The 14,684-nt window shown below is 43.3% G+C and overlaps 1 protein-coding gene across 2 annotated transcripts in view; it reads right to left on the bottom strand.

Moving 5' to 3' along the window:
• Window positions 1-10,081, bottom strand: part of Casd1 (CAS1 domain containing 1) — a 42,674-nt gene extending 32,593 nt beyond the window's left edge. Inside the window, exons 1-3 of one of the 2 annotated variants that reach the window (XM_028779164.1) lie at window positions 9,852-10,081; window positions 2,601-2,697; window positions 1,966-2,086 (exon numbers count right to left, since the gene is read on the bottom strand). In XM_028779164.1, the coding sequence (XP_028634997.1) occupies window positions 1,966-2,086; window positions 2,601-2,697; window positions 9,852-9,984 (351 nt within the window). In that variant the 5' untranslated portion in view covers window positions 9,985-10,081. The remainder of the gene's footprint in view (window positions 1-1,965; window positions 2,087-2,600; window positions 2,698-9,851) is intronic. The other variant, XM_028779162.1, reaches the window with a different exon arrangement.
• Window positions 10,082-14,684: the final 4,603 nt, after the last annotated feature.

Genomic DNA, 14,684 nt, shown 5'->3' with positions numbered 1-14,684 from the left:
ATTTTTAGGTTACTTGTGTTTATTTTTATTTTAAATAGTTGTACCATCTTGTTTTGTTTTTACATTCTGAAGATATTATTTTTTATAAATGTACAATCTTTGTAAAAAGCATTTTACATGTATACATAAATAATATATGATGTATATGTTGTATATAGGTACATATGAACATGAATATATATATATGTAAAATACATACTTGACACCAGACTTACAAGGTGTTCTTTGATTAATTTTTTTCTCCTGTTTGGAATTTATACTTCTAAATTCTATTCAACTACAACTGAAACAGAATAGGCAATCTGAGTCTTCATGATGTGTGGGAAGACAGAATATATAAAATATAACCTGTCAAATGTCTAATCAGGAGTTGGGAAAAGTGAGACCATTTCTTAGTATTTGTAACTTTAAAGCTGGGACACACCATCTTTTCTTGTTTCTTTTTAAAACGTATTTGTTAAAATGTATCTTGTTTGGTAATTTGCAGGACGACTGGAAGTTGCTGCAAAGTGAAGTATTCCACTACGACTTAAAACATTATCTATCAATCTACTGATCAATCGATAGACACTAGCATAACATATTCTGTAGACCAAACCATTGTGGCCTTTACCACTAAGAATTGCCAAACTCATTATATTCATTTCCAGAAGGAATTCTAAGCCTATAAATGTTAAACTGCTTCTTTGCAATCAAGGTTTTCTTTGTATATTAATGGAATGTCCGTTTACAAACACCAAACACCATATACAGCCAACATCACTGTTTTCTGTTATCCTTACGGGGCTCAGTTCCTAAGGACGCAGGGCCCACTCTCATCAGCACCGTGCGCAGGGCTCCTTGCTGCAGGGCACGCCATGTCCCAGCGCCTTAGCACAGGTGCACTCATTCCTCGGCAGATTCCCACTGCCCATGCAGGAGCTACTCCTGCAACTGCATCCGGGTCTCCACACTCCAACCTCTGTCATCCCCTATCTGTAATCACAGGCAGTTGGAAGACAGGACTAGAAAGATGTATAAAATAGAAGGCTATACTGAGATAGGCCACTCCCCCCAAATTAACTAATTAACACATACAAAGATATTAAGCTTTGTTAGTTTTCACTGAAAGATCTATTTTTAAAATGAGAAAGTCCCCACCAGAGAAGCACTGCTGTCTCAGCTCTGAGCTCAGTGCCAGGTAAGGAAGGCTGCAGATAAGGAGCCAGTACTTATCTTCCAACTGCAGTCCACACTGAAACAAGTGGGTGAGACTAAACACTTAACTGCTTACATTCTCTCAGTTGGTATTTGCATTGTAGAAATTCTACAACGAACATTTTAGAATGGAGGGCTTTTACTCCCCAAAGTAAGTGGAAATGTCATTTTTGAGCCCAAGAAAATTATAAAAACAAAAACAAAACAAAAGAAAAAAAACCAAACCAAACCAAAGACAGGGAAAGTATATGGAATTAGATGCAGGCACTTGATGATATGTTACCGTTTAAGAAGATCCCTAAGTCAATGACACAGTAACGTGTGGACTACGACAAGCAGTGGGAAAGCAGGGACATAAAACTGTGAACACTGAAGACGTAATATATTTATACTAAAAACAAAACTAAAAAGGAAGGTGTTTGGGACTAAGAAGCCTTAGGGTACTTTCCTCCCTGTCTTCCTTCTAAGGCTTTTCAGGAAGGTTTTCCAGAAAAATCGATTTTAAAAACAGAACATTTAAGCTAATTTAGTCTTGACAATAGGCAACCCTACACATTTTTGTCTTTTCATATGTTCCCTATGACAGCAACACTTCTGGCTTTACCCCAGGTTTACCCCAGGTTTACCAGAATCAAACGAAAAGATTCATCTTCCCACGGTCCCTCAGGTCATCCCTCCTTAGGTCCCCACTTGATCAGTGTTGTTTCAGCACAGTGGGTAAGGGACGGCCGGGGCTGGGGGGTCGCTGGGGGAGGCAGACTACTTTACCTTATTTCCTTCTTCTTTAAACTGGGGGTTAATGATTTTTACAAAAGAATAAAATAATTGACGGATCCTGGAATCTCCAATAAATGCAATGTGTTTATCTACAAGGCAAGTCTTTGCTTCACTGAAATAAAAAAAAAATTAATTAAAATAAATGAAGCCAACATAATTAGAATATAGTTTAATAGTAATATGTCTAAAGTACAAACTGATAGACAGCCAATCACAGAGCTGTAGAATTAAGTGGCCAGGTCTGTGTGACTTACTACCTTATTCCCAACTAACTCAGTGATACCAGCCTACGCACTAAACGGTGAGGATGGACCCTAACAGCACTGGCCTTTGTGCCATTACACAGAGTGCTTGAGGGGCCAGGGATCCAGGTCACAGCACATGGCCCCTTCCACATCCTGTCCTGGTTACCTGTTACCTGAGATAAAGGTGTTTTGTCACGTCCTTCCTCTAAAGCTTCAGGGCAGCAACCTACACTCCAGGCCAGCCCAGGCCAGCTTCTATCAGGAAGTTCCCACCCTACCACCATCTTGTACAGAAAAATCCTGTATCTGTTTATCTCTGCCTCTCACTACATGTCCAAATTTATGCTAGGAGAGAAAACAAGCAAAATGAAGATATTTTACCTTATTTTGTATTTATGCATCATACAACTGTGAGGTTGCCAAACTTTTTCTCCAAGAAATCTGCCACTTGAGAGAAGGTATTCACAGGAATCATTGCCTATAATGGGAAAGTGCCATGGTGGTGTCAACATTAATATTCATTTACTTTTATATTTTATGTATCCTGTTCTATGTAGTGTCTGTGAAATCAGGTAGTAAAGTTTTCTAGTCTTTCTTATGCCTTTCAGATGCAGGCAAATCTTTCATGAGAACCATGGTCCACATCAACATGTAGGCATGTTAGAGGAAAACAGCCACTCACCCTTTCCATTTTACCCTGTAGGGGACTTTCTTTTCTTATTAAAAATAGATTCTTCTTTCATACAATAAATCTCAACCAGTTTCCCCTCCCTCCACTTATCCTAGCCCACCCCCACATCCCCTCACCTCCAGGCCTATATCCCCTCCCTCTCTGTTTCTTCTTCAGAAAGGAGCAGGCCTCCAAGAGATGGCAGTCAAAACAGGATAAAATAAGACAGGGTAAAAGCCCTCATACAGAGGCTGGGAAAGCTAACCCTACAGGAAGAAAAGAGTCTCAAGAGCAAGCAAAGGCATCAGATACACCCATTCCCACTTTTAGAAGCCTCACAAGAACGCTGAGCTAACAGCTATAGCATATATGCAAATGACCTGGTGCAGCCCCATACAGGTCCCAGGCTTGTGCTACTTCAGTCTCTGTGAGCCTGTGAGCCATGCTTAGTTGATGAAGTGGGCCATGTGCTCCTGGTCTCCTCCATTCCCTCTGACACCTACAGTCTTTCCTCCCCATCTTCGTTGGACTTTTCGATCTTAGAGGGGAGGGAGGAGATGGAGACCTGCAATTTAGACTCCCTCTCCACATAATGTCTGGTGGTGGGTCTCTGTACCCGCTCCCATCTGATGGGAGCCTCTCTGATGACTGTAAGGGACTTCAAATTCTTAAATGCCATGGCCATGATTTTGGTGGTTTATTCCATTTCCACTTTCTTTGTTCAGATATCTTCTCAATCTGAAGCAAGATTTTATGGTTTTTTGGTCATTCCTGTTTCTGAGTGAGAAAAACAGAAGTGTAATGGCTACAGGAAGGACTTTGGGAATGACCTCTGACGAGCCAGCCACACGTGTGCTCTTATGCATGGATGCATGAGCATATCTAGAAACCTGGTTTGAAACCTAGGGCTGCCTGGCTAGGAACTCCCTCGAGCTCTGCATAAATTGGGAGAGTCATTTTATCCTTTAGCCATTTTATTTTACTTTATCCAAATACACAGGACCAAAAGGATGAAAGGGGAAATGTTTGCATTAACTGCATGCACATTGTAGTAAAATAGACGTTTAAGTTAACCTCTAGTTCTTTATTAATAGTTAACAGTAAGCTAAATTTGGCTCATGGTTACTTCAAGTTGCACTAAGGGTCTGGTTAAAGGCGCACATCAGAACTGACAAGCAACCAGTACTGAGGCATTGGGGTCAGAGTTGAGGAGCTACAAGCTGGCTGCTACTTCTGTTAGCCTGGGTGCTGGGTTCATGCCAGGGCTCCCTGCACGGTGCAGGCGCAGTCGACCACTGGACCACAGCCTCACCATCACACCAACGCAGGCGCAGTTTACCCCTGGACAGAGCCCGGCCATCACACTAATGCAGGTGTAGTCCACCACTGGACCACACAGTCGATCACTGGGCCACAGCCTCACCATCATATCAACCTGGACGCAGTCCACCACTGGATCACTGCCTAGCCATCACACCAACACAGGCCCAGTCCACCACTGGACCACAGCCTCGCCATCATACCAACACAGGCCCAGTCCACCACTGGACCACAGCCTCGCCATCATACCAACACAGGCCCAGTCCACCATTGGATCACTGCCTAGCCATCACACCAACACAGGCCCAGTCCACCACTGGACCACAGCCTCGCCATCATACCAACACAGGCGCAGTCGACCACTGGACCACAGCCTCACCATCACACCTTCTTTCCTCAATCTAGTTATTCATTTATCTGCCCTGACATAGTACATATGAGAAGAATAAATGTGCAAGGCAGGATGGGTCAACATAGAAGTGCTATTGTCTCAGTATCCCAAACAAAATGCGAGGGGACATTTACAACACTGCACCATCTTTCTGGTGAGAAACTGTCTAGCAAATGCAGGATAACATGATTAAATTTTGTAGTTATAAATGGACCCTAAGCAAGAGAGTTTTTCTTTTTATTTCAAACATTTTGATAAGTTATCTCTAAGTATAAATAGTTCTTAATACTTTCCAAATTTTAAAACCAAACTCTAGCTCTAAAAAAAAAACAAAACCAAAACAAACCAAAACAAAAAAACCCAAACAAATAAACAAAAAAGGAAATTAAAGCACAAAAATAACCAAAGATGAGTAAAGGAAGGATTGCAGAAAAACTCAATGCAGTTATTTTCCTAAAAACAACACTCCTGCAAGTGCTCCTTTACGGTGGCCCCATAGCAAAATCCCTATTATAAATTTGAGTAAGTTTAAAATGAGAAAGGAAACTTGATACTTATTGCATTTCTACCTTTTAGATATACATATAAAGTCAACTTAGAAGTTAGTAGCAACTAGTTTTAAAAGAAATCTGAGTTGCAAAAGTGAGGTATTGAGCTTGTGCTGTGCTCCTGCCCTTTTATTATTATTTAATAAAAGCTTAAACAAAAACACTCTCAGAGTCTCCATGTGGAGCTAGAAGCACCATACCCATAGCTTAAAATAGTCCTTTCTCCCGCCGAAAGGCTTGACATGCAAAGCTCTTTCATTCTTGGCACCAGTGCTCACACCTGTTCCTCAGGACATCTACTGAAAACACAACAGGTCTAATGTCCTGAACCTATTTTAGGAAAACCATACAGCAAAGGGGACTGAAGAGATCAGTAAGCAAACTCTACCAATATAGTAATTTAGAGTCAAATGCTCTCTTGAGAACACTCTTCTTTCTTAAGCAAACTGGTTGGTGATGGCTTTGCTTAATATATAAGAGTAGCCTTTTCACATTTAGCAAAATAAAAATAACAGAATTAAGTACTTGTATAATCTAATCAAAAATAGCATGATTTATAAAATTCTCTAAAGTTACATATTCTAAGGCATGTTATCTTTTCTTAGCAAGGAAACACTTTAAGATCAAATCACTAAATGTGTATCCAGTTGTTAAGACAATGTACCACATTTCAAAATTATGTATACTATATGTAAATCCTTTCCAACTACATCAAGACAAAACAAAGAAATCTCTGGTTGCTATTTTCAGTTGTCTAATATGAATCAGATAGCTACTTTAATACAACCAACTTGGGCCGCAAAGTACTCAGAGAAATCAAACTAGGAACACAACTTTTAAAAGGCAATTCTAAAAAGGCTGGTTCCAACACGCAGGTAATCTAGGTGGATGGTCACTTCTTCCTTATTCTACTATTCCTAGAATAATCTTTCCAGTTAGTGGTTGTGGATGTTCATTTTTATGCATGACTTTTTTTCAACAATAGAAAGAATAAAGTAACTAAAAAAGCAAACCAGGAAACTGGAAACGTGCCAGCAACAACTAAAGACAACCTTCAATGTCCTTCGTAACTGACAAGCTGTGCTTTCCATTGAACAAAATATCACTAGACACTTACTGCCTTTAGATTGAGTCACCCTACTAAAATGGTGTTGCCTACTACCAACCATGAAAATACCACATCATACAGTGTACATATGATATGACCCATAGAAGACTATGTCTAAGATTCAGCAGGTGCATTCTGTGCTGAAAACATCACTTAGAGGTTCCTTTAGAAAGCTGAGCACTCCAGAAGCTCCAACATCCTCACACAGACATACATGTCAGCAAAACACCACTGCACATAAAAAAATAGAAAAGCTAACACAATTTTTTTTAAAAGACCAAAACCAAACAAACAAAAAAGAAAGCTGAGCACTGTAATCCTAACTTTTGGGAGCAGAGGCGGGAACATTGGCATTCACTTAGTGATGGAAAGGAAACCAGTTTCAAGAAATGTAAGAAGTTTGAAGGAAGTTAGCTTTACCACTGTAAAAGTCTGCTTAAGGGTTCAGATACCAGGCTCTAACCAGAAGCCATGTTTTCACTCTACAATCATACTACAGATGGAGATTTTTTTAAAAGGGTAGTTTTAAAGCTCATTCTAATATATTATATGAAATATTAATAAGTCAAAAACTCTTCTTAAAATTGAGATTTTAGAACACAAAATTCACATAGAATCACAACTAAACCAAATAAAATTTGCACATCCACTCACCCATAGGTATGGAGCTCCTACTGTGTGTTAGGCTCTGGCTATTTAAAAACAGTTAAGATCCATTTGGAAGCCCACAGAATGTGTGTGTATATGTGTGTGTGTGTGTGTTTATGTGTGTCTGTGTGTGTTTGATTCTTCCAAGCACAACATGGTAAGAATGGACAAGTTGCTCTGAAAGACACTAAATCGTTCACTCCCACTTCTGTGAAAGAAGCATTTGAGTCAAGCATTAAAATAAGAAAAAGAAAAAAAAAAAAGCAGCCCTGGAGTATTTTCTGTCAAGGGAAGACAGAATGTTGTAGGCAGAGAAAATCAGAAAAAGCTGAAGTGTGTTTACACTGTAAGCTCCATGCTTGGGAAGGATGGGAGGGAAGCTGGGTACCAAAAGAGAGCTATGTTTTTAAGTTCTATGCATGCGACCTCTAGAGAATTATCTCTTGGTCTGAAAATAAACGGGAAAACGCTTTACTGGTAGTAAATTAGTAGTTCTAAATTATCTAGCATTAGTAATCAGTTCATCTTCCATACAGCTTCCATCAAGCTTTATAAGAAAGGCAGTCTATAACACAATGGCACTAGGCAAACCGACTGGTACTAAATCATAGCTCAGCCACAGACGAGCTGTATATTCTTAGGCAATTTATTTAACCTTTCTGGCTTCCTCTTCAAAATGTAAATAATTCTCTAATTCACTGAATCTAAGACACATCATTATTTTTTCATAGCAGGAAAAAATGCTACCAATTAAACTTTGACATGCAATCAAAGTTTTAAAGACTCTTGATTACAGAAATGTTAAGGGGGGGTGAGGGGAGATGAAATACTGTACCTCATAGAGGCTCTAAAGACAGAATTAAGTAAGAAAAGCCCTTAAACACTGCCTGCATACAGTAAGTGCTCAATTTAATGCATGGGTTTGGGAAACTTTACTTTCTAAAATGTGTAATTCTTTGAAGTTGAGTAATTTTCACAGCAAGAGGTGTGTGTGTGTGTATTCGTGCGCACTCTTGATACATGTTCATATTCACACTCCCAAGATCCTAATGTCTAATGTACTTTCCACTGTTCATCTAAGACAGAAAGTCTGTTGCTGTTCCAAATACTTCTCTGTGAATCAAGTGTATGTTTATCTGTGAAAGGCACTGCACCTGACATGATTTGACACTGCCAAGGCTAAAATGTTCCTGGTAAGATGTTTAGTTTTCCCTGAATAGACTCTGGTTCAAGTTCTTGATATTCAGTCTGGGCAAGTACACATGGCAGGTGTACTGCTTCACACTCGAGCACTGAAGTACCTTTGGAAACTGATGACTCCTTTCTGGAGGAGGCTTTACAACCCGAGACTGCTACACTGACTCATAAGGCCCCATCTGACATTCTATACCTCCCCCACCCCCGCCCCACGATGATGGCAGCCTTGGTGAGATGCAAAATATAATCTAAATTTAAAAATTAATATTCCAAGATTAGCAAAAGAAAACAAGCACAATAAAAAGTCAGTAGGCAGGCGAGATGTTTACATTTGAGACAACAACATTGCAGTTATAAACTTTAGTTCCACTGACATCGCAAACATAAAGTTGAGTTAGATGACAGTCATCTCATACCAAACTAACATAAAAAGATTAAGCACATTTAAAAGAAACATGTTCTCCGAGTTATCAAAAGTCAGTGCATCAGTACTGCTAATTGTACTGTATATATGAAAATGCAGGCTTTCTTGATGGCAGCTGTGGAAACAAAGGTTCTGAAAGGTCATCTGCTAGGAATCTGTAGAGGACTGAAGGAGAATTAGCAACAAGGATATAAGGACTCTATCTTTTTAGTTCAATTTAGTAATTTGGAAGATAATATATCTACAAGATATAGTCATGATATTAAAGTATACGATCTGGAATACTCAAGACTGGGCAGAAACAAAGCACCGAGTTTGGCCAAAATGGCCTCCACTTTGAGAGATCACATGAAATGGGAAGACAACTTAGATTCTAGTACTCTGGTGACTTGGTTGTACAGTATAAATGGGCCCAGTGCTAATGTGCACGTGGCTATCACATTTGTCGAATTATCTCCCAGTCACCAAGAGCTGTCCATATAATGTCTTTGATGGTACCAAAGGTCAAAACCAAGAGATCCTATCATATAATTTCCCTCCTACTGACAGTAACTGATGGTATTTTTCGTAAAGAAAGGGGAAAAAATTCAATCAAAAAGACAAGCAAATATTCTTTGATAATTGAAGGATAATTCCTTCTGAGACGAGGTCATGGTTCCTTTCCACCTTTCCACTAGTATCTAAACCATATTGAAGGCCACCTTTCAAAAGGCTCACTACACGCTTCTCCAGCCCACGTCTACTCCTGTCAACTCCTTTAACTTCTTTAAGAAACAAGCAAAACCCCAAAACCTTGCCTCAGTGCCTTTATTTGTAAAGAGTGTGCAACCCAAACTCTTGAAAAGTGTTTGAAAGGCTGGTGGCACCTCCTCCACAGGAGGGAGGTGGGCCATGGGCATCTTTAGCCAGAGTGGCCCTTTTGGCATAGGCAAATAGGGCAGCCCAAGCCACTGTCCAACCGTTGGGCCCTGAAGTGGCAGGGCAGGAGGCAGACCCCTTGGGCGCACAGTGTGCGACCCCAGCGTCCTAGAGGCGGTGCCACGGGCTGCCCCCCCGGGGGCCTCAGGTCCGACCTCCTGCCTGGGAGCGCGGGCTGGGCGCGGCTCCAGAGCCCTGCTCCAGCAGGAGGTGGACCCGAGGGCGGGAGGCTGGGGGCTGAGGGCCGCACGGCCCGGCCCGCTGGGGTCGGTCAGGGCACGTGGGGCGCCGCGGGGCCTCGGGAGGCCACGGGCGCGTGGGCGTGCTGCGGCGGGGGGCGGCCTCCCGCGCTCGGGGCCGCGGCGCCGCCTCCCCCGGCCGGCCCGGGCAGGGGGAGGGCCCGCTCACCTCGGTAGCGGCGGGACGCGAGGTGGCACGCTGCGAGCAGCAGCACGGCCACCAGCGCCAGCACCTTGGCGCTCCTCACGCTGAAGTAGTGGTTGATCTCCCGCTTGCCCAGGTTGTAGGCCAGAGCCGCCATCTTGGTTCCTCCATGACAACAGTGCGCGGCGGAGCGGGGAAGGGGCGCCGCGCAGGGGCAGCACTGGGGCGGCCGGCGCAGTAGCCAGGCGAGAAGCAGCCGCCAGCTCCCTTGCTCGTCGCCCGTACCGTCGGCCGAGGACCCCGAGCCTGCGGCCTCGGTGCCGCCGGCCTTCCCCGTGCCCTCGTCGGCCTCCCCCCAACCCCGCCGCCGTTGCTCCGCCGTGCCGGTGCCCCAGGCGCCCTGGCCGCCTGTCTCCTCCCCTTCCTCCTCCCTGGTAGCCTCCTGCCTTAATAGCGGCTGCGCCTCTGACGGGGGTCCGGATGCCCGGGGCTCCGGGGTCACCGGGCCCAGACGGGCCTCCGGGGTCACCGGGTCACAGGAGGCAGCGGACGGCGACGGCTGCACAGGCATGGGGGCTGTGGGGAGAGGGCCAGGGCCTGCAGCCCGGCCCAGATGCCAGCTCTGGGGCTATGTCCAGTTGGACTGGCTGCTACCTGAGCCCAGGTTAGGGCAGTAGAACTACTATTCCGGAAGAAAGTACACTCCCTGCTTCCCTAACACACCCTTTCTGAACTTTCTACTCTGTGCTCTCCCACGGTCGTGGGGGCTTAAAGGGAGGCCACCCACGATCTATCTGGCAAGTTCCTCTGCACCTAAGATGCTGGGCAGGTGTTGGGGTGGCTGTAAATCCGAACACTCGACCCAAGATTAAGGCCCACGTTCATCCTTTACTATTCAACTGCCTAATGCCCTGTTTGTCCAGTTGCAGTGGGTGTAGATACATCCAGTACGGTGTATAAAGTACCTGACAGAGGCCCAAGTTAGTGTGGTTGTCAGTATAAGAGCCCCATTCTTCTTCATGTTTACACAAAGGCTCTGTTGACACTAAGGTTGGCTAGGGTAACAGATTGGTTGTCTATGACAGTCCTGGCTCCTAAAACTTGGTTAATGTTTTGTGATTATCAATGGCCCCAGCACTCTGTGTGTCCCTTGAAAAGCATTGTTATCCCCATTGGTCTTGAGATGCCTTGCAGACCAGAATGGCTGTTGACATTGTGGTTAGAACGTCACTGTTGAGTTGGAAGTGTTTGCAAGTGTTCTGTACAACTTTTAGCCCTTCCCAAGCTTGTGCTTCTAGGCCCTTCTCCACATTCTAGAATGTTAGAGAGAAGGGACTTAACAGATCCTGTCGAGTCATTCCCATCCCCTCCACTGAAGGATTTTTTAAAATTATGTTTCCAGCCACGAGCATCATCTCATGAAAGATTCTTGTCGCTTAAATGAAATCACATACATCACTGTCGTAGATATAATGCTAATAAGCAATAAAGTTAAATAAGTGTACAAACACTTAGGCACTGTTCCCTGCAAATGGTCGCTTAATTTTGTCTCTTTCTTCTGATCTGAGACTGACTGATCACATACCGGCAGAATTGAATCAGATATGGTAACAACCAGATAACTGGGCAAACAATATGTGGCCTGCCAATCACATCCTAGACACATTCTATGATGTCACCAACAGCAAATTAGAATTTCTGATCTGCCTTCAATAACCAGCACTCATCCTCAGGGTTGGCATAATGCTAGCCAAAAATTAAGAAACCTGGCGTTGTAGTTAGTTGTGATTTCCAGAAGGCTTTCTGAGATACTGGGGGAAAATCTGGGGACGACCAGATTTTTCCTTTCCTCTATGTTAAAGCTAACCCCTCTACCTATTTCTGCTTTTCCTGGTAGATACTGCCACATAAGATGCCCCTTTCCTGGGTCATCTATACATGGTCCTTCTCTCCTAGCTGTTTGCCTTTCCACTGATAAATGTTCCTTTTTAATTAAAACCACCACTGAACTGATCTGCCTCTCTGTTTCTGTTATAAATAGTCATTACTTGAAATTTTTACTTGCCTGGTTTCCACTCTGGCCTGAAGAACTAAATGGTTCTTTGCCAGTGCATGAGGAAGGGTAGGAAGGATTTCTTGTTCAATCCAAAGGACACCTTTTTTTTTTTTTTTTTTTTTTTTAGCTTCAAATGCTGTTGACTATCTTATTTTTGGTATTTATCAATCAAGTTTTCTTCCCTCTCTAGACTTATCTTTTTGACCCTTCTTCTGAGGACTAGCCAGGTGCCAGTTGTAGAGCTGCTTCTGATGGTTCCCAGTGGACCCAACCTCATCATCAGTTGGGTCCCCCATCCTCTTTAAGGGGTCAGTTACCTTCTGTTCACATACATACACATGAGACTGTGTCAGGCCATATTCATGTGTCTATACTGTTCCTGTAGAGCTGTCCTCTGCTTCTCCCCAGTAGGATAGATTTTTGTTAGCTAATGGTTGGCTGATTTCAAGTCATTTGTGGTCTACTGTCTTCATTTAACCTACAAACCTCATCTTTACATGGGATTATCCAAGCCAATGTTTACACTGTCTTTAGTCTCTTCTAAATAGATCCTAAGTCTGTTCCCTCCCTCCTCATCTCCTAGATGTTGCTTTAGTTAAATGTGTCTTTTCTTGCTGAATGTTAAATCATGAAATTAATGGTCTCCTGCTTATTTCTCTAAGGGATCTAAAATGTTTAATTCATAGCTAGTTACTTCTTTTCTAAAAATATTATAGAGGAGGGAGAAGAAAAGAAAATGGGGAGGCATCTGATGTTTCTTTCAACTCTATATTACTTTAAAACAAGTTACCAAATCTCTCCCTCTCCCTCTCCCCCTCACTCCCTGTCTCCCTCTCCCCCTCCTCTCCCCTTCTCCCCCTCCCCCTCCCCTTTCTCTCCCCCTCCCCCTCTCCCTCTCCCCATCCTCTCCCCCTCCTTCTCCCCCTCCCCTCTCCCTCCCTCTCCCCCTCACTCCCTGTCTCCCTCTCCCCCTCCCCCTCCTCTCTCCCTCTCCCCCTCCCCCTCCTCTCTCCCTCTCCCCCTCCCCCTCCTCTCTCCCTCTCCCCCTCCCCCTCCTCTCTCCCTCTCCCCCTCCCCCTCCTCTCTCCCTCTCCCCCTCCCCCTCCTCTCTCCCTCTCTCTCTCTTTTCCTCTCTCATTTTTTCCATTCAGGCTCAAAGAAAATGTCCTCATTCTCCTTTCCTAAAGATGTCACTTGTATCTGTGCCCATGTCCCTCTTACGACTTACCAAATGCTCCTATCTTCAGATACTCCTTACTACACCACACAATCTTTTAACAACCAGACTTCTGAGAGGAGCACCCCATGCTCATTCTCTTTGGAACTACTTATTGCTTTTGTGGGTGGAGAGTAGACAGGATCTCAACATATAGTGTCAGCTGCATCCACTTGTTAGCCTACCACCTCAGACTTCCAGAGACAAGGGTTATGAGCATGTACCACCACACCTGGCTTTGCATATTTAAACAGAGAAATGAGGGAGGTGGCACTGTGCCTACTGTTTAAGTAAACGGCTCTTAAAAGGTCAGCCAAGGGGCTGGAGAGATGGTTCGGCAGTTAAGAGTGATTGCTACTCTTCTAGAAAAAAATACAAGCTGGTTTCCAGCAGCCATTAAGTCACAACCTCCTTTACTCCAGCTCTAGAGAGTCCAACACCCTCTCCTGGCCTCTGTGGACACACGAAATCACACACAGACACATACACATAAATGTTTTAAAAAAGAATATCTGTATATGTAATGTAACATATGCTTTATATAGAGACATTTATTTGTATATAATGATTACTAAAATCTCTTAAGAAATTAGCAATAATGAAATTATCAAAACTATTTGAAATAAGAATTTGCATCTACTCACTGCTAAGGATGGATCCTAAGTAAGTGTGAAGTGTTTGATATGAGATTCCTCTACTGATATGAAGTCATCAAAATTAAGACATTTAGAAACTGAGCATTCAAAACCTGGATGAGCAGGTTTTCCACTCTTTGATCATGCATGAATGTATACTCATGTGAGGACATTGGTTGGACCATACATAATTTATAGATAAATATGTACCGGTTGCAAGGATGCAGGCTCAACTCTTTAACTGACAGGAATACACTGTCTAGAAAGACGGACTTCTGAAAAGCTTGTGCTTTCTCTTCAGAACCCTCCCCCAGGTTAGGTTCCAGCCTCTCCTAGCCCCTATCTGATTTCTTGCCTTTCCCACTTCCTCTCTCTCTCCTCCTTCCCAGCTCCTTTCTTTCTTCTCCCTCTCTCCTCTTCCTTTAATTGCTACAAGAACAATTTGACATGGCTGATATTGTCTCTTCTCTGCTTTAAATCTTGGGTGGCTCTTCCAGGACCAACATGAATATCCAACCTTCTAACATGTTTCAGATAGTCTGTGATCAGACTCTAGCTTGTAGTTTGTCTAGTTATGCTAAACTGGGACTAGCCACATGACCTGTCTATGTCATTTCTCTTTCTGTTCCTGTTAAAGTTTAAATGTGAAAGGCCCTGCCCAGGCTTGTGTGCTCGAACACTTGGTCCAAAAGTGACAGGACTTCTTTAAGAGGCTATCAGTCTTTTAGACAGGGGCTTAGCCGATCTGCCTAGCACTGTGGAAGGATTGTAGGTTATCTTCATTTTAGACTCAGCCGTTACTTCATGATCCTCAGTGATGTGGTCGTGTTGTGGGTCTGCTGCCACTGCCTGCCCTGTCCTACTGCATTGCCTCCCTGAACCAAGAGCCAAAAGAAATACTTAAGAATTTGGTCACAGCAATGAGGAAAAAAAAAGTAACTAATTCAATA

This window comes from Grammomys surdaster, unplaced genomic scaffold, assembly GCF_004785775.1.
Source record: "Grammomys surdaster isolate TR1022 unplaced genomic scaffold, NIH_TR_1.0 345, whole genome shotgun sequence".
Classification (NCBI taxonomy): Eukaryota; Metazoa; Chordata; class Mammalia; order Rodentia; family Muridae; genus Grammomys; species Grammomys surdaster.
Note: the sequence above shows the minus strand (reverse complement) of the source record. Positions and strands in the feature narration are given on the sequence as shown.